Source organism: Aphelocoma coerulescens, chromosome 29 (assembly GCF_041296385.1).
Source record: "Aphelocoma coerulescens isolate FSJ_1873_10779 chromosome 29, UR_Acoe_1.0, whole genome shotgun sequence".
In the NCBI taxonomy this organism is placed as follows: Eukaryota; Metazoa; Chordata; class Aves; order Passeriformes; family Corvidae; genus Aphelocoma; species Aphelocoma coerulescens.
Window position 1 is genome coordinate 1,475,322 of NC_091042.1, and position 25,314 is coordinate 1,500,635.

Here is a 25,314-nt window from a genome sequence, read left to right on the forward strand (position 1 = left end):
AACCCCCCTTTAACCCCCCCCTTCGAATGCCCATAACAATCCCTCTGATGCTCTCAAACCCCCTTAAACCCCTCTGAACTCCTAAAAAACCCTTTCACTCCCTTTTTAAACCCTCTCAGATCCAGCTGAACCCCTTTTACTCCCCCTTAAGCCCCTCTGAACACCTTTCAACCCAAAAAAACCCCTCAACGCCCCCACATAACCCCTAAAAACCCCACTTTGAACCTCTCTGAACCCCCCTTAAACCCCTAAAAAACCCCTTTGAACCCCCTTAAACTCCTTTTTAAACCCTCAAACCCCCCATAACCTCCTTTTTACCCCCCCCCCCCCCCCGGGGGGCAGGTGACCCCCAGGAGCACCAGGAGATCCTCAACCCCCAAAACCGGGAAAACTGCTGGAAAAGCCGACAGTTAAATCAAAAAAGTCAGGAAAATAAAGGGGTGGCAGCAGCTGGATTGGGGGATTTGGGTCCCTGTGCCCCCCCCAGCTGATCCCGGGGTCTGGGAGCATCCAGGTGAGCAGGTCCTGAAGGCACAGACCCAACAGGTGAGCGGATCCCAGGGGCTGGGAGTGTCCAGGTGAGCAGATCCAGGGGCACAGACCCAACCAGGCGAGCAGATCCCACAGTCTGGGAGTGTCCAGGCGAGCAGAACGCAGGATTTGGGGCCCGGACCCAGCCAGGTGAGCAGATCCCAGAATCCAAGAGCATCCAGGTGAGGAAACCCCAAGGGCACAGCCCCAACCTGGGACGGGCTGGAGAACAGGCAGCCCCACCCCACATCCCGATTCTCCCCCACTCCTGCCTCCTCCCAGGCTGGAATTTCTTCTGGCCCAGGTTGATCTCACCTGGGTGGAGCCCAAAAAGGAGGGAACAGCCCCAGAAGTGACAAGTTTCACCCCAAGACAGATCCCAGAGCCTCAGGAAGGTCCGGAGCACAGGTGGGTTTTCCATGAATCCCACTCCAAGGAAGGGCTGGAAGGACCAGGTGAGTCTGGAGAACCTGAATCCATCCCAGTCTGACCAGTCTGATGCCAGAGGAGATGCCTGGAGTCAGAAGGAGCACAGGTGAGCAGGAAGCACCTGAGGAGCAGCAGGAGGAATTCCAGGTGCTCCGGGAAGCGAGGGAACATCCACAGGGATACCAGGACACCTGGGCACAGCCGCAGGGCTCTGCTCCTGCTGGCACGGCGGGGAGGAGCCGGGATGGATCCCGAGTGCTGGCGTGGCAGGTACAGGTTCTTTGGGAAGCACAGGCAGGTGGGAGGCACCCGGATGGATGGAGCTCACCTGGGATGGGTGAGGAGCCAACGGAGGGATCGTGGATCAGGTAGGGCAGGGCCAGGTGACATTGCTGAGCCCCCCAGGCAGGGGCAGGAGCAGCACATCCGTGGGGTAACACGGACACCTGGGCACACCTGCAGGGCTCTGGTCCTGCTGGCATCGGCCCACGAGCACCTGGATGCACAGAGCCCACCAGGAACGGGCTGGGATGACAGGGAGGGACTGGGGACATTCCTGCACCCTCACAATCCCAAATCCTGGTCCTTGGAGGGGGGCACTCCAACCCCTCAGCAGCTGCTGGAGGCAGCTCCCAGCAAGTGAAGGAACATTCCAGAAGGTTCTGACAGGTACAGGTGGTCAATTCCAGGTGATGGAGGAGCCAGCGAGGAGGTGAAGCTGGTTCAAACCCCCCAAAATTCTCCAGGTGAGTCTGGGAGCTCCGGTCTTGGGTCTCCTGTGCCAGATCCAGATGTTTCCCAATCCATCCCAGGTAAGTGGGAGCATCACCCGGATGAAGCGGGATGGGATGCGGCCCAGGTGAAACATTCATTAAACAAACTGGAATTAGGGAAAAAAAGGGTTTTTCCCTTAAAAACAAGGAAAGCGGAGGCAGCCAGGAGGGACGGAGCTGCCCCAGGAGCCAGGAGGCTGCAGCTCAGGTGAGTCCTGGCACAGGTGACCCCTGGACTCGTGGCCCCGGGCCAGGTAAATCCTCTGTCCAGAGCAGCCCCCACCAATTAAATAATCAATCCATGGAATAAATAATGGAGCCACAGGGCCTCAGGCCGCTCATATGGGCAGGTGGGGGTGCTCCAGGTGCTCCGCGAGATTTTGGGGTGCTCCTCCCTTGCTTGCAGCAGCAGGGACAGGTGGGACCCCCAGCTCCTTCCCGGGGGGGCTGGAGGCTGGAGCCGGGTGCTCCATGTGGCCACTCCCACCCTTGGCACCCGCCCGTGGCTCCAGCTGGCAGTAGAGCCCAGGAGCATCGGCCAGGTAAGGCTGGGAGCCCACCTGGGCCGGCTGCCCCGGGGGGTAGCACAGCACAGAAGATTCCAGCGGGAACTGGGCTGGGATGAGGATGCTGGGGCTGAGCCCGGGGCACGGGGGAGGTTTCACCTGCCAGGTGTCATCCAGGTGCTCCCCCAGCACGCAGACCCCACCCCCCTCTCCCCCAGAGCCGCTTCCAGAGTCTTCCTCAGCCTTCAGCCTCTCCAGCTCCTCGGCCGTCTGCAGGTGCAGCACTGCCCGCTCGTTCTCCGCCAGGTACTCCTGGAAGTCCTGAGTCTCGGGGGGCTGTGGGGGCGGCCAGGTGGGCCCGGGGGGTGCGGCCGCTCCCTCCTCTTCCTCCTCCTCGCGCCGGTTTTCCAGCTCCAGCTTCATCAGGGTGTGCAGGAAGTGGGTGCGGACGCGCAGGGGGTTGAACTCGATGCGCCCGGCCACGTTCCCGCAGCCATCCCGGGAGCAGCCGCACGGGAACGACGTGCGATCCACCTGGGCCACGGGGGACAGGTGTGGAACCCCGCAGGACCCAAATCCCACCCCAAAAAAAAATCACAGCGAGGGTTTATCCCAGCCAGGTGTCTCCATCACGCGGAATCAGCAGGAATTAAGCCCAAAAAACCCCCCTGCTCCAGGCTGTCCCGTTTTTTGGGAGAGGTGGAATGTGGGAGCGTCCAGCTGAGCCCCGACACCAACGGGTGGGAACGTCTCTGATCCCGTTCCCCCTCGGGAATCACCTCCCACCTCAGACCCACCCTGGGCTCCTCCTCGGACCCAGGTGAGCACCAAACCCTGCACTGACCAACCCTTTCACTTCCAGCTATTCCAAGGAACCAGGAATCATCCTCTGGTTTTCCAATCCTCTGAGCATCCTGTGAATTCTGGGATGGCTCCCAAAAATCCCACCTAGCTCCAGGGCTTGAGGAACTGGAGGATTCTCAAGAATTCCTGCTTGCATTCCATTGGGAAGAGATGTGGACAGCTAGAGGATCCCCCAGGATCCCCCCTGAGTCCGAACCCCAGATCCCACCTGGACAGCAGGAATTTGGCTCTGGGTTGGGCAGAGGAGTTTATACCTTCCAGGTACACCCAAAACACGCCTGGAGCTGTTCCTGCTCCTTCAAGGAACACGGACACAGGAACATTCCAGCCCCTGTTGCACCACGAATCCCGGCTGCCTCACCTGGCCCTCTCTGCTCCCTCAAGGAGCAAGAACATGGGCACAGCGGGTGTGTGCCAACACCTGGCCCACCCCAAATCCCATTCATCCCCCCTTTTCCCAGTTCACCTGGCACACCTGGCTCTCCCCACTCCTCAAGGAGCACGGACACAGAAGCACGGGCACAAACTCAAATCCCACTTATCCCCCCCTTTCCCGCTTCACCCAGCACTGGCTGCCCTCACCTGGCACACCTGGCTCTCCCCACTCCTCAAGGAGCATGGGCACAAGCTCAAATCCCAATTATCCCCCCTTTCTCACTTCACCCAGCACTGGCTGCCCTCACCTGGCTCTCCCCACTCCTCAAGGAGCACAGACACAAGCTCAAATCCCAATTATCCCCCCCTTTCCCACTTCACCCAGCACTGGCTGCCCCCACCTGGCACACCTGGCTCTCCCCACTCCTCAAGGAGCACAGACACAAGCTCAAATCCCAATTATCCCCCCTTTCCCGCTTCACCCAGCACTGGCTGCCCTCACCTGGCACACCTGGCTCTCCCCACTCCTCAAGGAGCACGGACACAAACTCAAATCCCAATTATCCCCCCTTTCCCACTTCACCCAGCACTGGCTGCCCTCACCTGGCTCTCCCCGCTCCTCAAGGAGCACAGGCACAAGCTCAAATCCCACTTATCCCCCCCTTTCCCGCTTCACCCAGCACTGGCTGCCCTCACCTGGCACACCTGGCTCTCCCCACTCCTCAAGGAGCACGGACACAAGCTCAAATCCCAATTATCCCCCCTTTCTCACTTCACCCAGCACTGGCTGCCCTCACCTGGCTCTCCCCGCTCCTCAAGGAGCACAGGCACAAGCTCAAATCCCACTTATCCCCCCCTTTCCCGCTTCACCCAGCACTGGCTGCCCCCACCTGGCACACCTGGCTCTCCCCGCTCCTCAAGGAGCACGGACACAGAAGCACGGGCAGGGCTGGGACGGGCACGAGGAGCATTGTGCCGCCCGTGCCAGCCCGAATGGCTCGCCCTGCGCTCACCTGGCACTGGATGCCGGCCTGGCTGCAGGCGCAGGTGCGCGGCTCGCAGGTGAGGCGGCACAGGCAGCCGCACTGCTCGCGGGACAGGCGCAGCGCCCGCAGCTCCTGGCGCTCCTCGGCGTCGATCCTGCGCACGCCCGAGGCGCGGAGCAGCGCCCGGCGCCGCTTGGTGGGCAGCGGCTGCAGGTAGAAGTAATCGCCCACCTCCACCTGCCCCACGTCCAGGTCGTCGTCGGACACGTCAGCCAAGGTCAGCCCCGCAGCCTCGGCCGAGGGCACCGTCCCGTTCTGGGTCAGCTGGGCACGGGGGGCACAGGCGGGGATGTGGGACCGTGGGGGGTCACCTGGCCAGGTGCCCGTCCCTCTGCCCGGCTCCTAAACCCCTAAACTGAGCCTCTTCTTGTCCCTGCCAAGACCTGTCACCCCCAAATGTCACCCCAGGTGGTTCCCACGCAGATTCTTGCTTGTACCTCCTAAGATCCCCTCGGAGTGTTTCCCACCTGGGTTCCCCCCGCTCTGCCTCTCTTCCAACCCCACCCAGGTACGTTTCACTTCCCTCCCCCAAATCCTCCTCAAGGGCTTTCCCACCTGCTCACCACCAAACCCACCCAGCTGTTTCCCACCTCCTCCCACCCCCCAATACCTGCCTCCCCCAAAATCCCCCCCACAGCCACCCTCTGTCACCCCAAACCCTCCCTCCCCAGCTATTCCCCACCTGGAATCCCTCCCCTGCTACCCCTCCAGCCATTCCCCACCCAAATTCCACCCTCTCTCCCCAGCTATTCCCCACCTGGATCCCCCTCTGCCACCCCCAAATCCCCTCCAGGTATCCCCCCAGCCAGCATCCCCCCGAACCACCCCCGCTCACCTCCCTCCTCCTGGCGCGCAGTTTCTCCCTGCGGAGGTGCTGCCGCAGGTGCTGCCGGTGGCTCACCTGGCGCAGGTGAGCGAACTGGCTGAGGCTGTACCTGCGGGCACGGTGGTGCCGCGGGGCCATGCCCAGGGAGCTGCCGCCGGCGCTGGGCACGCAGGTGAAGCCCTGGCGCCGGGCGAAGTAGTACACGGTGACCTGGGCGAAGCGCACGCGCTTCCCGGCCCGGCGCGCCCGCGAGCGCCGCAGGATGGACGGGGCTGCGGGCACAGAGCGGGGCTCAGGGGGTGGAGAGCCCCTAAGTCACCCCCTATTTCCCCCCAAAATTACCTTAAATTCGGTCGAATTCCCCCTCCGAAGTTTTTTAAAAACGCTCCGTAATTCCCCCACCCTCCCCAACCAATTCTATGAAATTTCCCCGCAAACGCTCCAAATTCCCATCCAGGGCCCCCCCCCCCAATTCCCGTTCCCCCAAACTCCCCCAAAATCCCTGAAATTCCCCCCAAACACTTCAAATTCCTGTTTCCCAAACTCCCCCAAAATCCCTGAAATTCCCCCCAAACGCTCCAAATTCCCCTCCAGCCCCCCCCCCAAATTCCCATCCCCCAAACTCCCCCCCAAACACTCCAAATTCCCGTCCCCCAAACACCCCAAAATCCCTGAAACTTCCCCCCAAGCGCCCCCCAAAATTCCAAGAAAATTCAAGCCCCACAAACTCCCCAAATAACTCCCCCCAAATCTTACACCAAAATTACATAAAATTCACCAAATTTCCCTGAATTTCCCTCTAAACTTTAGAGCCCCACAAACTCCCCAAATAATTCCCCATGAACTCCCAGATCCCCCAAACTTTCAAACATTCCCAGAAATTCCCCCAATTCCCCAAAAAGCAAAACATTCCTCCAAATTCCCCCATAATTAAAAAAAAAAAAACAATTGTCCCTCAAATCAAAAAATTTACCAAAAATGAAAAAAACCCCCACCAAAATTCACCAGAATTTTTAAAAAAATCCCAAAATTCACCAGAATTTTAAAAAAATCCCAAAATTCACCAGAATTTAAAAAAAAAAAAATCCCCAAACCCAAATCCCCAATATTTCCTAAAACCCCTCCAAAAACCCAAGAATCCCCCCAAAATTGCCAAACCGCCACAAAATTCCCCCACCATCCCAAAAAACTCCACGATACTCCCCCCAAATTCCCCAACCCTCCCCCTCCCCCCAAAAAATAAACTCCCCACCACCACAACCCAAAAATCCCTGAAATTCACTAAAATTCCCCAAAAGCAAAGAAGCCCCAAATCCCCCCAAATCCTGCCCAATTCCCCCAAATTCCTCACGCCCGGTGCTGCCGGAGCTGCCGCTGTCGCAGCTGTCGCCGCTGTCGCTCGTGGCGATCTCGTCATCCGAGGTGGAGCCGCTGGATCCCCCCGATCCCGATCCCAATCCCGATCCCAATCCCGATCCCGCATCCTCCAGCTTGCGCTTGATCCCGGCGCTCGGGACCGCGGCCATCGGGGCTCGGCTCGCATGGAGACCCCGGCGGGGTCGGGGCGGGGACGGGACCACCCTGTGGAGAGCAGCGAGGTGTTCTGGGGGAGCCGGGATCCCTCCGGATCACCGAGGTGTTCTGGGGGAGCCGGGATCCCTCCGGATCACCGAGGTGTCCCGGGAGAGCCGGGATCCCTCCGGATCACCGAGGTGTTCCAGGAGAGCTGGGATCCCTCCGGATCACCGAGGTGTTCCGGGAGAGCCGGGATCCCTCCGGATCACCGAGGTGTCCCGGGAGAGCCGGGATCCCTCCGGATCACCGAGGTGTTCCGGGAGAACCGGGATCCCTCCGGATCACCGAGGTGTTCCGGGAGAGCCGGGATCCCTCCGGATCACCGAGGTGTTCCGGGAGAGCCGGGATCCCTCTGGATCACTGAGGTGTCCCGGGAGAGCCGGGATCCCTCCGGATCACCGAGGTGTTCCAGGGGCAGCCGGGATCCCTCCGGATCACCGAGGTGTTCCAGGGGCAGCCGGGATCCCTCTGGATCACCGAGGTGTCCCGGGAGAGCTGGGATCCCTCTGGATCACCGAGGTGTTCCAGGGAGAGCCGGGATCCCTCCGGATCACCGAGGTGTTCTGGGAGAGCTGGGATCCCTCCGGATCACCGAGGTGTCCCGGGAGAGCCGGGATCCCTCCGGATCACCGAGGTGTTCTGGGAGAGCCGGGATCCCTCCGGATCACCGAGGTGTCCCAGGAGAGCTGGGATCCCTCTGGATCACCGAGGTGTTCCGGGAGAGCCGGGATCCCTCCGGATCACTGAGGTGTTCCAGGAGAGCTGGGATCCCTCCGGATCACCGAGGTGTTCTGGGGGAGCCGGGATCCCTCCGGATCACCGAGGTGTTCTGGGGGAGCCGGGATCCCTCCGGATCACCGAGGTGTCCCGGGAGAGCTGGGATCCCTCTGGATCACCGAGGTGTTCCAGGGGCAGCCGGGATCCCTCCAGATCACCGAGGTGTTCTGGGAGAGCCGGGATCCCTCCGGATCACCGAGGTGTCCCGGGAGAGCCGGGATCCCTCCGGATCACCGAGGTGTTCCAGGGGCAGCCGGGATCCCTCCGGATCACCGAGGGGTTCCAGGAGAGCCGGGATCCCTCCGGATCACCGAGGTGTCCCGGGAGAGCCGGGATCCCTCCGGATCACCGAGGTGTTCCAGGGGCAGCCGGGATCCCTCCGGATCACCGAGGGGTTCCGGGAGAGCCGGGATCCCTCTGGATCACCGAGGTGTTCTGGGGGAGCCGGGATCCCTCGGGATCACCAGCACAGCATTCCCAGGGTGTTCTCCCCATCCTGATCCCGGATAAATCCCCCAATCCCAACTGGAGTTGTTGTTCCAGCCCATCCCGGGCCTGTGGGAAGGAGCTGGGTGTTGATATTTCATGGGTCACGATTGCTTGGGGTGGCCAGGAAAAGATTCCCTGGGTTTTCCAATTCCCTGGGTTTTCCAAGAATTCCTGCCCTCCCCATCCCGGATAAATCCCGATCCCAACGGGAGTTCCCCATCCCAGTCCATCACCCAGGTGTGGGGTCTGCTGGAGGGAGGGATCTTCCCACAAACATTTGCCATCACATTCGCTCCCTCTATCCCAACTTTTCCATTCCGGATTGATTTGGGATGGAATTCACCCGAAACCAAAGGAAAAGCTTTTTGGGTTTTTTTTTTGGTTTGTTTGATTGAGGTTTTTTTGGGAAAGGCACTGCCAGATTCACCCCTGGAACATCCTGATCCCTCTCTAAAATTCCCTAAAGTTCAGAAAAAACCCCAAGAATTCCCAATCCATCACAGACACCAAAATGGGAATGAGCCCCCCTGGGCTCTTCCTGCCCCACACCCCTTAATCCCAAAAAACCTCAAAAAAATCCCAAATAACCCATGGCGATATTTAGGATTTGAGGGAAATTTTCAGCTCAAAGTTGGACAAGGGAATTTTGGGACCTGATTCCCATCGGGAAAGTCCCAGATTGAATTGGGAAGGCCCCTGGGATGCTCAAGAACCTCCCCCAGGGTCGGGTTTTGGGTGGGATTTGCTGGAGCAGGAGGCACTGGGGGATCTGGATCCAGCACAGGGATCCTTCCCCTGTTCCCTCTGGGAGGGAATGTTGGGGGTCTTCCTTCCCCAAAAAAAGTAGGATGGGAATTCCCAACCCATGCACCGGTTTGGGGTGAAAACCGCAGGGGTTTGGGGTGAAAACCGCAGGGGTTTGGGGCGAAACCCCAGGGGTTTGGGGTGGTCTTTTGGGACGGAAAGTGGGGAATCCTGGTGGTAAAGGAGGAAGGAAGGAACTGATTGATCCAAATCCCAGGAGAAGGGGACATGGAAAACACCCCCTCCTCCTTTCCAGCACCTGAAAATCGCCAAAAAGCCTCAAATTATCCCCCAAAACTGCATTTCCATGGAAAATCAGAGATGGAGTCCAGGTGGGATCCCAGCACCTGTGCAAGGTCCATCTGGGATGGCACCTGGATCCTTCCCCGATGGATCTATCCTCATATAAAAGCCCAAATTATTCCAAATTATCCTTTTTATGGCATAAAGAAACTCTTGGAAGAGTCAGAGTGAGGGGAAAAAAAAGCCCAAATAGATGAAAATTCCAGGTTTCCATTTTTTCCTGGTTTTAAATTGGAAGGAATTTGAGATGAGGAAGGAAAAATGGGATCAAATGCTGAGGGACGAGCCATGGGAATCAGGGAATTCTTATTGTTTCCAGGATTAAACCTCACCAAAAGCAGTTAAGCTAAAAACACAAATTATTTTTCCCCACGTTCTGGAATCACCTTTGGAGCAAGGAACGGGTCAGGAGAGTTTGGGATTCCCACAACCACAGGAGCTGATCTGGAAAACCTCCCGGCTGAAAGATGATCCAAGGGGGGGGGGACAAGCTGGAATCTCACGGAATTAGCAGGAATTAACCCCCAAAAAACCCCCTGCTCCAGGCTGTCCCGTTTTTTGGGAGAGGTGGAATGTGGGAGAGTCCAGCTGAGCCCCGGCACCAACGGGTGGGACCGTCCCCGATCCCGTTCCCCCTCGGGAATCACCTCCCAACCTCAGACCCGCCCTGGGCTCCTCCTCGGTCCCAGGTGAGCACCAAACCCTGCACTGACCAACCCTTTCATCACTTCCAGCTATTCCAAGGAATCAGGAATCATCCTCTGGTTTTCCAATCCTCTGAGCATCCTGTGAATTCTGGGATGGCTCCCAAAAATCCCACCTAGCTCCAGGGTTTGAGGAGCTGGAGGATTCTCAAGAATTCCTGCCTGCATTCCCCAGCCTCCAGCAGCAATTTTTTTTTTTTTTTTTATGATAATGAGATTCCCATAAAAATCCAGAGCCAAAAATGGATCCTCTGGATGATTCCCACGGTTTTGAGGGATCAGAGGTGGCAAAAGGAGGGATCCAGGATATTAAAGGATGGGAAGAGAGTGGGAATGATCCGTGAGCAGGGAAGAGTCACTCTGGGAGAGACTCGTGGGATGAGCAGAGCCCGATGGGAACGGGAACATCCCAACCCCATCCCAGTTTGGGACTGGGTGGAATTCAGATTATCCCACTGCAGCACCCTGAGCCCCCCAGGAAGGTGACACAGGAACCAGGATGGAATTCCAAGTGCCCCATCCCTCTGGGATCAGGATGCCCCAGCAGGGATTCCAGCAGGAACCCCCCCCAGAAAGGGTCTGGGACCACCAGTGAATCCAGGCGTTATTCCAGGGCAGGAACTGGGGCAAATTAACCCGAAAATGGGATTTTGGGATGGTCACCAGGAAGATTTTGGCACTCTGGATCCTTAAGGAATGGGTCAAGTTTTCCAATGTGTTCCCCACGGATTCGGCTCAGCAGCTGGAGGGGTCCACGAATTCCCCAGGGATTTGGGTCCATCCCAGGTCATTGCTGACATTCCCAACACCCAGCTCTGGGTTTTTGGGACAAAAGGTGGAAAATTTGGGTTCCTCAGGGAAATCTGGGATACGGCTCCCACAGAGCTTCCAGCATTTATGGAACCAGCATCCCACGGAGGATCTGTCAGCCAGGCAAGCCTGGGAAGGAGGGACAGGTGTGTCCCCCCCCAGGTGGGCAGGGGGACAGAAAGGTGATCCCAAAAAAACCTCCTTGGGCCCTGTGTCCATCGCTGGACTCGAGGGATAAAGGTGGGTCCATGGAACACCTGGATCCAGAGGCCCAGGAGGGGAAGGGGACCCCGGGAAGGGGAGGCTCCTTCCCGAATACCTGGGGAGGGTCAGGTGGGGGGGGAATGGAAAAGGTGATCCCACAAAACACCCCTGGACACCCCCAGGTGTGACCCCCCCCCATCATCATCATCATCACTGGCAGCTTCTTGGGGACAACACAACCCCTGTGCCTCCCCCCATGAGGTCCACAGGTGCCAAGGCCACTCAAGGACCCCCAGTGCCCCTCTAAGGTACAGCAGAGGGAGGACCCCACCTGCCAGGACCCCCCCCATAGCCCCTCCCCAAATATAAGGGGGGGCCCCTATACAGCCCCTCCAGGCCCCCCATCCCCCCCACACGGGGGAGGCCCGTATTTCACACGGCTCCTCCATCCACCCTCAGTCATAAGGACCCCCCCTCATCCCCTACAGCCCGCCCCAGCCTCAAGGCCCCCCCATATCCCCTCTATCCTCCCCTCTCCTACACGCTCTTGGCCATAAGGCCCACCCACTCCCCCCGCAGCCCTCCCACCACCCCCTACAACCCCTCCAGCTATAAGGCACCCCGTGCCCTACAGGCCCTCAAGCTACAAGCCCCTCCCTCCCACATCCCCTATGGCCCCCGCCCCGCTATAAGGGCTCCCAGCTGCAAGGGCCCCCCCTCCCCTATAGCCCCCCCAGCTATAGGGTCCTCCCATCCATAATGCCCCTCATCTCCAAGCCCCCCCCACACATCCCCCCGCTGTGCAGCCCCCCAGACCCTTTTACCCCCCATCTCCTATAGGTGACCGCTGCCGTAACGCCCCCCCCCCATCCCTTATAGCCCCCCCCTCCCCACATCCCTTAAAGCCCCCCCCGCCCCCCGGCAGGCGGAGGCCGCCCCCTCGCCCTCCTTCCAGCCGCCGGGTACACCGAGGCCTGACCCTCCCGCCCTTCCCCCGCCACTCACCGGTGCCCGGGGGGGGTTCGGAGGGGTCGGTCCGGCGGGGTGGGGGCGGGGGGGTGTTGGGGGGGGCCCGGGGCCGGTCCCGGGGGGGGTCCGGGGCCGGTCCCGCCCCGCCGCGCGCGCCGACAACAATGGGGCCGCGGCCGCTGCGCCGGCGCTTTTATACCGCCCCGCGTCACGTGACCCCACCGCGCCGCCACAGCTCCGGCGCGAGGCACCATGGGAAACCGAGTCCCCTGGGGACACGGGGCGGTGCTGGCGGGGGGTGTGATGGGAAATGTAGTCCGGAAGTGCGGAATGTGGGGGGGCTGTAGGAGAGCATGGAATCGCGGGATGGGTTGGGTTGGGTTGGGAGGGACCTTAGAGATCACCCAGTGCCACCCCTGCCATGGGCAGGGACACCCTCCACTGCCCCAGGCTGCTCCAAGCCCCATCCAGCCTGGCCTTGGGCACTGCCAGGGATCCAGGGCAGCCACAGCTGCTCTGGGAAATCCATTCCAGGGCCTCCCCACCCTCACAGGGAGGAATTCCTTCCCAATCTCCTATCCAGCCCTGCCCTCTGGCAGTGGGAAGCCATTCCCTGTGTCCTGTCCCTCCATCCCTTGTCCCCAGTCCCTCTCCAGCTCTCCTGGAGCCCCTTTAGGCCCTGCAAGGGGCTCCAAGGTCTCCCCAGAGTGAGGTGAGCACCCCCAGCTCTCCCAGCCTGGCTCCAGAGGAGCTCCAGCCCTGGAGCAGCTCCAGGGCCTCCTCTGGATCTCTCCAGCAGCTCCAGGTCCTCCCTGTGCTGGGCCCCAGGGCTGGGGCAGCTCTGCAGGTGGGGTCTCATCTGAGCGGGGCAGAGGAGCAGAACCCCCCCCCCCCACGCCCACACTGGGGCTCAGCCCAGCACAGGGGGCACCTCAGGGCCAGTGGCGGTGGCCAGGATGTGTCCAACACCCTCAAATCCTCCTGCACAGGGTCACCCATCCCCCAAATCCTTCTCCCAGGCTGCTCCCAATCCCTTCCCTGCCCAGCTGGAGCTTTGCCCCGGGTGCAGAACCTGCACTCAGTTGTGTGGGGCTTCCTGAGGCTCCCGTGGTCCCACCTTTCCTGCCTGCCCAGGGCTCTTGGAAAGGCAAATCCATGATGGAGCCCTGGCCTGGGACAGCAGGCTGGGGACAGCAGGGTGGGGACACTGGGACGGAACACAGAGATGGGACATTGGAATGAGGCTGGGGACACCAAAATAGGGGCAGTGGGATGGGGACACTGTCCCGGGAAACCAAGATGAAACATCTGGATGGGACATTGGGATGGGGACATTGGGATGGGACACTGGGATGGGGGCATTGGGATGGGACAATGGGATGGGGACACTGGGATGGGGACATTGGGATGGGGACATTGGGATGGGGCACTGGGATGGGGACATCGGGATGGGGCACCGGGATGGGGCACTGGGATGGGGACATTGGGATGGGGACATTGGGATGGGGACACTGGGATGGGGCATGGGGATGGGGACATTGGGATGGGACATTGGGATGGGACACTGGGATGGGGCACTGGGATGGGGACATTGCAATGGCCCACCTGGGTGGGACTGGGGAGGGGACACGGGGTGGTGTCCCAGGAGCCCCCGGCTGTGGCTGCCAGGGCAAGTTTGGGAGGGGGGACAGCGCCATCACCTTGGCAGTCCCATGGGGTCACTCAGGAGTGGCTGCAGGGTGGCCCCAGGTGTCACTCGAGGGTGTCACAGGACGCTTGGGGGGTGGCTGTGTAGGTCCCCCGGGGTGGGTGCCCTGGGCACTTTGTCCCCGTGCTGGCAGGAGCCACCGGGGGGTGGGACCGGCACCTCCGGGGACGTGGGATGGGACCCAGCTGCTGTTTGCCCCCCAGCACGGCTCTTGTTCGCCAGCTCTGCCATGGCCCTGTCCCTGTGTCCTTGTCCCTGTGGGTCCTTGTCCACCACGTGGCTGTGTCCCTGTCCCTGGCATGTCCCTGTCCCTGTCGTGTCCGTGTCCTTGTCACTGCTCTGTCCTTGTCCACCATATGTCCATGCCCATGTCCGTGTCATCTCCTTGTCCCGGGTGTGTCCCGTTGTCCTGCTCTGGCCTTGGCCTTGGCCTTGTCCCTGCCATGTCCATGACCCTGGTGCGTCCCTTCCCATGTCCCTGTCCCATGTCCAACCCCTGCCCAGTGTCCCTGCCATGTCCTGTCCCATGTCCCATCAACCCCCATATCCCTGGTGTGTCCCTGTGTCCCTGTCCCTGTCCCGTGTCCCTGTCCTGTGTCCCTGTCCTTGTCCCATGTCCCGTGTCCCTGTCACTGTCCCATGTCCCTGTCCCGTGTCCCTGTCCTTGTCCCCTGTTCCTGTCCCTGTCCTGTGTCCCTGTCCCTGTCCCATGTCCCTGTCCCATGTCCCTGTCCCTGTCCTTGTCCCATGTCCCTTTCCCGTGTCCAGCCGGGGCAGGATGGGGCCCTGGTTCGTGCTGGGTGGGGGGAGGGGACTCCAGGGGCGTTCCTGTGGAACATCCAACCCCCCTTCACCAAGGGCCACGCCCGGGGGAGCCGCACCCACCGACCACTGACCACACCCACGGACCACACCCACGGACCACTGACCACACCCACCACCCACACCCACTGACCACACCCACCGACCACTGACCACACCCACCACCCACACCCACCACCCACACCCACCACCCACACCCACTGACCACACCCACCGACCACTGACCACACCCACCGACCACACCCACCACCCACACCCACCGACCGCACCCACTGAGCACTGACCACATCCACTGACCGCACCCCACGCCCGCTGGCCACACCCCCGGGCCAGCCACGCCCCATGTGGACACTGCAGTGTCCCTGGGCCAGAGGTGCCGGGAGCCCCTGGGGAGGGGGAGATCCATGGGGGGGGCCAAGGAGAGTCTAGGGGTGGTGGAGGGAGGGAGGGAGGGACTGGGACCCCCACGCCCCACAGTCCCCCTATAGACCCTATAGCCCCTCCCACATCCCATAGCCCCCCCGCACACTACGGTCCCTCCCATCTCCTACAGCCCCTCCTACCGCCTACAGCCCCCCCGCACCCTACAGCCCCTTCCATCCCCTATAGCCCCTCCCACCCCCTATAGCCCCTTCCATCCCCTACAGCCCCCCCGCACCCTACAGCCCCTTCCATCCCCTACAGCCCCCCCGCACCCTATAGCCCCTCCCACCCCCTACAGCCCCCCGCACCTTATAGCCCCTTCCATCCCCTATAGCTCCTCCCGCACCCTACAGCCCCTTCCATCCCCTACAGCCCCCCGCACCCTATAGCCCTTCCCACACCCCATAGCCTCCCCACCCCTACAGCCCCTCCCACCCCCTACAGCCCTCCCGCACCTTATAGCCCCTTCCATCCCCTATAGCCCCTCCCACATCCCATAGCACCCCGCACCCTACAGCCCCTCCCACCCCCTTCAGCCCCTCCCATCCCCTATAGCCCCCCCCGCACCCCATAGCCCCCCGAGTGGGCGGGGCCTGGGCCACCCTCCCCCACCTCCTCTCCTTACCAACCCCCCCTCCAGTTTTTGGAAGAAAGAGGCCGATTTCGGGCTGGTTAAAATCTCACCATCCATTGGGTAGAAAAGGGCGGGGGGGGGGGGACAGCCCCTCCCCCAGCCCCTCCCCCACCCACCCCGGGGGGTCCGGGGGGGTCCCGGGGGGAGGGGCCGAGACTTGGCACAAAAATCCTGGCGGCAGCGCGGGGGAGGGGCTGGACCATAGAAAACGGAGTCGGGGACAACAGGAGGGGGGGAGGCGGCGCCCGGGAGACCCCGGCACCCGCCCGCCCCCAAAGTACAAAAGAGCTAAAAACACCGCGGGGGGGGCGGGGGGGCTCCGGGGACCCCGCGGGCCCGGGGTGGCCCTGGGTGGTGGCACTGGGTGGTGGCCCATGGCAGTGGCCCTCGGCGGTGGCCCTGGGGGTGGCCCTGGGGGTGGCCACCGTGGTGGCCCACAGGGGGTGGTCCTGGGGGTGGTCCTGCAGGTGGCCAGTGGTGGTGGCCCTCGGGGCACCGCGGGGGGCAGCCGATGGTGGTGACCCATGGGGTGGCCCACATGGGGTGGCCACCCCAGGGGTGCCCCAAGGCTGGTAGCCCTGGTGGTGCCCTGAGGTGGCCAACAATGGTGGCCCTTGCGGTGGCCCACAGGAGATGGCCCATTGGGGTCAGTGGCCCTGGGGATGTCCTGGGGGTGCCCCAGGTGTGGCCGGTGCTCCATGGAGTAGCCCACGGTTGTGGTGGCTCTGGGGACACCGTAGGGGTGGCTGGCAGCAGTGACCCTCGAGGTGGCCCGTGGTGACGGCCTGGGGTCAGCAGCCCCGTGAGTGATGTCCATGGGGTGTCCCGTGGTCAGTGACCCTGGGGGTGGTGGCCCTGTGGCACCTCTGTGTCGGCGGCCCCGTGAGCACCCCGGGGGTGGCCAGCGGCGGTGGCCCAGTGGGGTGCCTGGGGGGCAGCGGCCCTGCGTCACCCCAGTGTCAGCAGCCGTGCGGCACCCCAGGGCTGGCCGCTGGTGGCCGGGGCCGGCGGCCGGGGCCAGTGGCCGTGCCTAGTCGCCGGCCATGCACTTGAAGCGGTTCTTGAAGAAGAAGAGGCGCTGCTTGAGGCGCAGGCTGTCGTCCCGCGCCGCCGGGTACCGGTACCGGTTGTACTGGCGCTCGCCCTCCGAGCGCCGCCACGGCAGCGCCAGCTTGGACGCGTGGTCCACCACCACGTCCTCGCACGAGCCCACGTGCAGCACCCCCAGCCCGTCGATGAAGAACTCTGGGGGGTAGAGGGGCACCCCAAAACGGGCTCAGAGCTGCCCTGGGGTCCCTCGGCCTGACTCCGATCCCGTGGGCCCGGCCGTGGTGGGGGGACCCCAGTGTCCCTCCCACCTCTGATCTCTGACCCCATCGTGGGGGACCCCAGCAGCCCCCCTTATCTCTGACCCCCTGACCCCATCGTGGGGGACCCCAGCACCCCCCCGTCATCTCTGACCCCCCGACCCCACCGTGGGGGACCCTGCCATCCCCCCAACCCCCACTGTAGCCCCAGGGCTCTCCCCAAGTTCTCTACCAGAGAAATTCCCCTTCCCCCCAGGATTTCCCTCATGGTGACCCCCAGGACCCCCCATCAGGACCCCAAGAACTCCCCAGCCCCTCGTGACCCCTCCAGACCCCCCCCGGGACCCCCGCACTGCCCCCTCCCCCACCGTTAGTCACCCCTGCTGCCCCTTGAGGCCCCCAGGCACTGCCAGGACTCCCTGATGCCTCCCAGACCCCCCTGGCCCCCCCTTTTCTGCTCTCAGGACCCCCCACCCCCCCTTCCTGGGAACCCCCAGGTGCTCCCACTCCTCTTCCGTGTCCTCCTGCCCCCCCCGAACCCCCATTTAGCCCCCCCCACCTCCTTTCCAGGACCCCAGAACACCCCAGCAGCCCCCAGGCACCCCCTGCTTCCCCTCCTTGGGACCCTCAGCGCGGCCCCCAGACCCCCTCCAAGGACACCCCCAGAGCCCCCTCCCCCGTGCCCCCCCCCCCCCGGGACCCCCACAGACCCTTCCTTCCCTCCCCCCGGCATCCGGGGCCCCCCTAGGCTTCCCCCCCCCCCAGACTCCTCAAGACCCCCAGGGGGACCCCAGGACTCTCCTCTACCTCTCCCCCCCGGGATCCCCTCACCCCCCCCAGATCCCTCAAACCCTGGGACCCCCTTAGACTGACCCCCCCCAGGACCCTCCCCCGCAGCCCCCAGCGCCCTCCGCCCCTCACCGAGATGAGCCACGCGGCGCAGGCGGGGGTCGAAGCCCACCTGGCGCACCTTGTCGGTGCGGGCCAGGAAGAAGTTGACGACGCCGTCGGTGACGACGCAGGCGGGGAAGCCGGCGAGGCGGTGGTGGAAGCCGGGCCGGGTCCGCAGGCAGTCGCCCCCCGCGCCGCCGCCCCGCACGCTCAGGCGCTGCCGGTACGTGGTGGTGTAGCCCGTGATCTCCCGCACCGCGCCGCCCACCTGCGGGCACAGCGGAGCGCTGGGGGGGCGGCACTGCGACCCCCGGGATCCCCAGCACCGCCTGTCTGTGGCACTGAGACCCCCGGGACCCCCGGCACCGCCTGTCTGTGGCATCAGAGCTCCCGGGACCCCCGACACCGCCTGTCTGTGGCACTGAGACCCCCAGGACCCCCGGCACCACCTGTCTGCAGCATCGGGATCCCCGGGACCCCCGGCACTGCCTGTCTGCGGCACTGCGACCCCCGGGACCCCCGACACCGCCTTTCTGTGGCATCAGAACCCCCAGGACCCCCGGCACTGCCTGTCTGTGGCATCAGAGCTCCCGGAACCCCCAGCACCACCTGTCTGTGGCACTGCGACCCCCGGGACCCCCGGCACCGCCTGTCTGTGGCACCGGGACCCCCGGGACCCCCCGGCACCGCCTTTCTGTGGCATCAGAACCCCCAGGACCCCCAGCACTGCCTGTCTGTGGCACTGAGAGCCCCGGGACCCCCCGGCACCGCCCACCTGCGGGACGGGTGGGACGGGACGGGGCTGTGCCAGCACCTGGGCACCAGGATCCCCTGAAACCCCCCGAAACCCCCGCGCCCCCCAGCATCGCCCACCCGGGCACAGGAACTGCTGCAGCGGGGCTGCACCGAGAGCAGAACATCCCCAGGGATTCCCAGCGTCACCCACCCGCGACCCCCGGGACCCCCAGCATCGCCCACCGCAGGCACTGCAGGGCGTGGGGGACACCGGGACCCCCATTCCCACACCACAGGGACCCGCTGGCCACCCACCGCCCTCCCGTGCCCTGTGCCAGCTCTGTCCAGCACTGGAACTGGGCATGGGAACAGGGACCGCCCTCCCCAGACCACGGGGATGCACCGGCCATCCCCTGCCCCCCCATGTGCCCTGCTGGTGCCCCCAGTACCCCCCCCGACCCCTCCCCCAGTCCCCGCAGCACATCCAGGATGGTTCTGTCCAGCGCTGGGCACTGGAACCGGGACCACCCTCCCCACACCACAGGGACCTGCTGGCCATGGCCCCCACCCCCGTGCCCCCTGTGCCCCCCGTGCCCCGCACCAGGTCCAGGCTGGTTCTCTCCAGCACGTCCACCAGCTTCTCCAGCCGCGTGCGGGGGGTGAAGATGAAGTCGTCGTCCACCCACAGCACGTACTTGGTTGTCACCTGTGACACCGCCAGGTTCCTCCCGGCGAACCAGCCCTGTGGGGACACCCCACCGGACCCTCGGACACCCCACCGACACCCCACAGGTGCCCACGGATGCCTCCCCTGAGCCCCGTGGCCCTGACAGACCCCCACGTCCCCACCCCCGGGGACCAACACCTCTTCCAGGCCTTGTGTCCACCTTCTCTGGGACCCCACAGCCCTGACAGACACCCCCCCCCCCACCAATGCCCCCCATCCTCCGGAGACCTCAAGCCGTGCCAACCCCCCATGATCCCCCCGGATTCCTCACTTTGTCAGACCCTCACTTGTCCCCCTCTCTCTGTGGTCCCACTGCCCTGACAGAGGTCCCATGTTCCCCTTCCCCCTTGTCCCCCATCCCCAGGGACCCACCACCCTGCCAGCCCCAGCCATGTCCCCCCATCCCCGGGGGTCTCCAGCCCTGCCAGCCCCGCCCATGTCCCCCCCACCCCTGGGGGTCTCCAGCCCTGCCAGCCCCGCCCATGTCCCCCCCACCCCTGGGGGTCTCCAGCCCTGCCAGCCCCGCCCATGTCCCCCCCACCCCTGGGGGTCTCCAGCCCTGCCAGCCCCACCCATGTCCCCCCATCCCCGGGGGTCTCCAGCCCTGCCAGCCCTGCCCATGTCCCCCCCATCCCCAGGGACCCACCACCCTGCCAGCCCCGCCCATGTCTCCCCCATCCCAGGGGTTCTCCAGCCCTGCCACCCCCACCCATGTCCCCCCCATCCCCGGGGGTCTCCAGCCCTGCCAGTCCCGCCCATGTCCCCCCATCCCCGGGGGTCTCCAGCCCTGCCAGCCCCGCCCAGGTCCCCCCACCCCTGGGGGTCTCCAGCCCTGCCAGCCCCTCCCCCGCCGCATCTCCCACCCAGGGAACCACAGCCTCGTCACAACCCCCGTTGTCCCCCCACTCCGGGCTCCCACCACCGGGCTACCAAACCTCCATGTCCCCCCTTTTTGGGGGACCTCAGCTCCTGTCAGCCCCTCCCAGTGTTCCCCTCCCTGCAGTCCCACAGCCCCGCGCCCCCTCCCCGGGGACCCACCCACGGCCCTGTGACCGCCCCGTGTGCCCCCCAGCAGCCCCACCTTGCCGAAGGGCATGAGGTAGTGCTCCAGGTGGGGCCCGGACAGGGGCTCGGGGCGCTGGCTGTCGTCGGCCACCACGATGGTGACGGAAGGGTAGAAGCGGCGGATGCTGGCGATGAGCCCCCGCAGTTTGTCGTAGCGCAGGAACGTCTTGGTGGCCACTGTGACCAGCGCCGAGATGTTGTACCCTGGGGGTGGGGGAGGAGCCTGCGTTGGGAGCGCTGGGAGAACTGGGAGCTGTGGGAGGCTGTACTGGGGGTGCTGGGAGAACTGGGAGCTGTGGGAGGCTGTACTGGGGGTGCTGGGGTCATGCTGGGAGGGCTGGGAACCTGTCCGTACTGGGAGTACTGGGAACCGGTGCTGGGAGCCCCCTCTGGGAGTGCTGGACACTCCAGTACTGGTCACCTGAGCACTGGGAAGTCACACTGGGAGCACTGGGCACCTCAGTACTGGGAGGGTACCGGCACTGGGAGCACTGAGCAGACACATTGGGAGGGTTGGGCACCCATACTGGGAGCACTGGGGCTCTGTCACAGGGAGCACTTGGAGGGCTGGGTCACTGGTACTGGCAGAACCAGCAGTGACCAGCACTGGGAGTCTGGCACTGCGAGCACTGCGAGCACTGGGAGCACTGGGATTCTGCTACTGGGGGAACTGGGGGTCTGGCACTGGGAGCACTGGGGGCACTGGGGGTCTGGCACTGGGAGCACTGGGAGCACGGGGATTCTGCTACTGGGGGAACTGGGGGTCTGGCACTGGGAGCACTGGAATTCTGCTACTGGGGGAACTGGGGGTCTGGCACTGGGAGCACTGGGAGCACTGGGATTCTGCTACTGGGGGAACTGGGATTCTTTCACGGGGAGGACTGGGAGCACTGGGAACACTGGGGGCACTGGGAGCACCACGAGCGCTGCGGCCATGGCGAGGGCTGGTTTGGGGGTGCAGGGCCCCGTGCTCACCGCCGTCCCCGCTGCTGTCACCGTCGCTGTCACCGTCGCCGTCGCCGGGGGTTCCCGGGCCGTACAGGCGGGGCGTGGGCGGGTGCCGGATGCGGATGGCGAAGGCGGCAGAGTGGCCGTCGGTGGAGAACTGCACTGCAGGGCGAGGGGGGGGCTGGGGGCGCGGGGGGCGACACGGGGGGCGCGGAGGGGTAACGGGGGGCCGGGGGGAGGCTGGAACTCCCGGGGTGCGGGGGTCACTGGAGGGCACGGGGAACAACGGGGGGTACCACGGGTGCTGGGTGTCCCTGTGGGCGTTGGGGATCCGGGGGGAGCTGGCAATCCAGGGCAACCAGGGGGGCTCGGGGGTCCTGGGAATCTCTGGGGGTCCCATGGGTCAACCGCGGTCCCGGGGGGCACTGGGGTTCCCAGGCGCACCGCGGGTCTGGGGGTGCCGGGGGTCCCAGGGCTGTGGGAATCAGCACCCCCTCCCCCCCCAGAGCCGCTCCCGGCACCCGGCGCGGCTCCCCCCGTACCCACCGATGTCGGCGGTGTCGGGGTGGAACTGGGTGTTGGTGTAGGTGACGAACTGCAGCTGCCGGTTCAGGTGGTCCAGGTGGGCGGCGGCCAAGGACAGGTGCGGCTGCCCCTCCCCCCGCAGCGCCACGCCCTCCACCTCGGCCGCCACCGCCAGCGTTCCCAGCGAGGCCGTCAGGTTCACCTGGGGGCGGCACGTCACGGGGGGAACCCGGGGGGGGCACGGCACGGACCCCCAAACCGGGCGGGCCGCACACGGGGGTGGGGGGAGCGCGCCGAGCCCACCCCGGCCCCTCCCGGCCCGGTCACTCCACTGCCCCGCCCACAAACCGGACAGACCCCGCCCACGAACCGGACAGACCCCGCCTACAAACCGGACAGACCCCGCCCACAAACCGGACAGACCCCGCCCATAAACCGGATAGACCCCGCCCACAAACCGGATAGACCCCGCCCACAAACCGGACAGACCCCGCCCATAAACCGGATAGACCCCGCCCACAAACCGGATAGACCCCGCCCACAAACCGGACAGACCCCGCCCATAAACCGGACAGACCACGCCCACAAACCGGACAGACCCCGCCCACAAACCGGACAGACCCCGCCCATTCTGTCCGAGCCACGCCCGGGTCACGCCCCCTCCCAGCCCCTCCCCCGTGCCCCGCCCTCGCCCTCACCTGGTACCTGTTCCTGGCCGGCGCCTGCAGGCTGAGCCCTGGGGGCCGCGACACGGGGGTCAGGCGGGCCGGGGGGCACAGAGACCCCCGGAGGGACCCCCTGCCCCCCCTCCTCCCAGAGACAGCCGGGGGTGCCCCCTGCCCATGGACCCCCATCCCCGTGCCCCCCCCCCGATCCTGTGCCTCCGCTCCTTGGTCGCCCCCCGCTGCCCCACACCTCCATGTTTACCCCATCCTGTCCCCTTCCCCTTGCCCCCCCGTGCCCCCCATATGTGTTCCCCTCCTTCACCCGGTGCCCCCCACCCCCGTGCCCCAACCGTGCCCCCGATCCCGTGCTCCCCCCGCGCCCCCTCACCGGGCACCAGCACCGTCTGCAGCGGCCGCACCTCCACCCCCTGCGCCGGGTACTCCAGAGGGGAGTTGGCCGGGACGATGAGCAGGCGGTCGGCGGGGGTCTGCACCCTGCGGGGGGGGCACCGGAGGGTCAGCCGGGGGTCCCTGGGGAGTCCCACACTGTCCCGGGAGGTCATCACCCTGCGGGACTGGTCAGTCCGGGGCTCACACCCCGCACCCGGCCACGAGGGTCCCAACCCCCCCAGGCTGAACCCGGGGTCCCGTCCTGCCCCGAGGTGCCCTGGGGGTGCCCCCTCCCCCGCACCGGAGCCCCGGGGGTCTCTCCCGCACTCACCGGTTCCGGTAATTGCGGTACTCGCGCTCCCGCAGCCGCAGCTGCCGCGGCCGCTCCCCGGGGGCGAAGGCGCTGGCGAAGTCGAGCCCCCCCGGGCCGGGCCCGAAGAGCCGCCGCCGCAGCGGCAGCGCCAGCCCCGCCTCCGCCTCCGCCTCGCACGAGCACCCGTTCCTGGGCAGCAGCCTGTCGCGACAGGGCCGCTGTCACCCACACCAGCGGCACCTGCACCACCGCAGCCGGGGACGGACACGGGGACCCGCGAGCGGCACCGCCCTGGCACCACCCTGACACCTCCCGTCGCTGCCTGTCCCCGCGTGGCACCGCCCTGGCACCTCCCGTCGCTGCCTGTCCCCGCGTGGCACCGCCCTGGCACCTCCTGCAACCTTCCAGGCACCGCCTGCCGCCACCCAGCACAGCCCTGACCCCACCCTGGCACCGCCTGCAGCCCCCTTTGCCATCCCTCTGCGACCACCCCCTCACCCCTCCCCAGATGCCCCCAACACCCACCCCCACTTTTGGGTGCCCCAACCCACGGCTGCCCCTGCCTCGGGAGCCACAGCCCCATCCCGGGGTGCCCTCAGCCCTGAGTAACCCCATTCTTGGGTGCCCCCAGCCTGCTGTGCCCCAGCCCCGGGGTTCCCAGGCCCCAACACTCCATGGGTGTCCCCCCTGAAGACACCCTCCCCCTTGGGTACCCCCATCCTCAGGTAGCCCCACCCCACAGGTGCCTCCCCCGCGGTGCCCCCCGCCATCCCCCCCGAGTACCCCCATGCCCCGTCCTTACTCCATGACTTCCTCCTTGAGGCGGAAGGGTACGTGGGGGTAGGCGCGGGCGGGGGGGGGCAGAGGGGGTGGCAGCCGCTCGGGGGGGGGGCGACGCAGGTCCACACTGGGGGGGCCCTTGGGCGCCCACAGGTGCAGGTACAGCGCGGCCAGCGAGGCCGAGGCCACCAGCAGCAGGCACAGCGCCCGCTGCGCCCCCCGCATCCTGCCTGGTGGGGGACACTGTCAGCCCCGTGCCCCTCCGTGCCCCCCAGTGCCCCCCAGTGCGACCCGACCCCTCCCAGTGGCCCCCAGTGCCCAGCGAGGCCGAGGCCAGCGCCCAGCGGCTTCCAGTGTAACCCAGCGTCCCCAGTGCGCCCCGCTGCCTCCCAGCGCTCCCAGCACCCCCAGAGTGCGACCCAGTACAAACCAGAGCCCCCAGTGCCTCCTGCTGCCACCCGGCACCCCGGCGCCAACCGGCGCCCGCAGCACCTCCCAGTGACACCCAGCCCAAACCAGTTCCGCCAGTGCAGCGCACCATCGTTCCGTCCCTCCGCTGCCACCCAGTGTCTCCCAGCGCTCCCATCTCCCAGTATCCCGGTTCTACCCAGCGCTCTGCCCAGTGCCGTCCCAGTTGCCCCGCGGCACCCCCTCCATCCCGCTCCCCAGCGCTCCCAGTGCTCCCAGTGCTCCCCTTGCCCTCACCTCGGGGTGGGCGCGGGTCCCAGCGGGGGGGGGCTCAGCCCTCACTCATGGCTCTGCCCCCCGCAGCACCGGCCTGGGGACACGGGGACAGTGTCAGGGGCGGGAGGGACCCGCACCCCCAGTGTCCCCCGCCGTCCTCTCCCCCCCGGCTCCCCCAGTCCCCCGGGATGTGGCTGCAGTCGGGGGACGCCCCCCGGGGGCTCCCCCCGAGGATGAGGGGCTCAGGCAATGGCAGGGCTGGGGGGAGACGTTACCTCGGGAGGGGCTGGGGGTGTTTGGGGGCACGAGGGGGGGCAGGGAGGGGCCTGGGCGATGCTGGGGGGAGGCTCGGGGGGCTGGGAGGGGCGGGAGGCCCGGGGGATGCGGAGGGAGGGGGGCTGGGAGTGTCCGGGGGGCGGGGGGAGGGGGGCAGGGGAGGATGCGGGGGATGCGGGGGGGACCGGAGGGTTTCGGGGGTGCCCGGCGGCCTGGGGGGCGCCGGGGGATGTGGGGCATTGGGGATGTGTGGGGAGCGAGGCGGCGATGCCTCAGCCGTGGGGCAGCGGCAGGTGCCATCCCTCGTCGCGACACGCCGCGATAGAGCGGCCCCGGCCCTACCTGGCTCCGCTGGCGGGTCCCGGCGCTCCGCGGCCGCGAGCGGCACCGGCACCGGCACCGGAGCGGGCGGCGAGGGCGCCCCCGGCGGCCCCGG

The 25,314-nt window shown here is 65.4% G+C and overlaps 2 protein-coding genes across 4 annotated transcripts; both read right to left on the minus strand.

The window, feature by feature from the left end:
- Positions 1 to 328: 328 nt before the first annotated feature.
- On the minus strand, positions 329 to 12,055 carry CSRNP2 (cysteine and serine rich nuclear protein 2). Of its 3 annotated transcripts, XR_011146785.1 has the most exons (6): positions 12,022 to 12,055; positions 6,702 to 6,931; positions 5,360 to 5,622; positions 4,492 to 4,788; positions 1,152 to 2,773; positions 329 to 1,045 (listed from the first exon to the last, which is right to left on the minus strand). XR_011146785.1 is itself a non-coding variant. In XM_068997710.1 (5 exons), the coding sequence occupies exons 2-5, from the start codon at positions 6,874 to 6,876 to the stop codon at positions 2,072 to 2,074; spliced, it is 1,437 nt and encodes a 478-aa protein (XP_068853811.1). In that variant the 5' UTR covers positions 6,877 to 6,931; positions 12,022 to 12,055; the 3' UTR covers positions 329 to 2,071. The 3 variants fall into 3 exon arrangements, 2 of the variants coding, with proteins under 2 accessions (XP_068853811.1, XP_068853812.1); XM_068997710.1 differs by having other exon boundaries at positions 329 to 2,773; XM_068997711.1 differs by lacking the exon at positions 12,022 to 12,055 and adding an exon at positions 9,685 to 9,853 and having other exon boundaries at positions 329 to 2,773.
- Positions 12,056 to 15,739: 3,684 nt separating this feature from the next.
- On the minus strand, positions 15,740 to 24,702 carry B4GALNT1 (beta-1,4-N-acetyl-galactosaminyltransferase 1). Its single transcript, XM_068997614.1, has 11 exons — positions 24,624 to 24,702; positions 23,941 to 24,148; positions 23,157 to 23,339; positions 22,824 to 22,930; positions 22,469 to 22,506; positions 21,792 to 21,972; positions 21,273 to 21,407; positions 20,314 to 20,501; positions 19,107 to 19,247; positions 17,801 to 18,038; positions 15,740 to 16,817 (listed from the first exon to the last, which is right to left on the minus strand). The coding sequence occupies exons 2-11, from the start codon at positions 24,141 to 24,143 to the stop codon at positions 16,603 to 16,605; spliced, it is 1,629 nt and encodes a 542-aa protein (XP_068853715.1). The 5' UTR covers positions 24,144 to 24,148; positions 24,624 to 24,702; the 3' UTR covers positions 15,740 to 16,602.
- Positions 24,703 to 25,314: the final 612 nt, after the last annotated feature.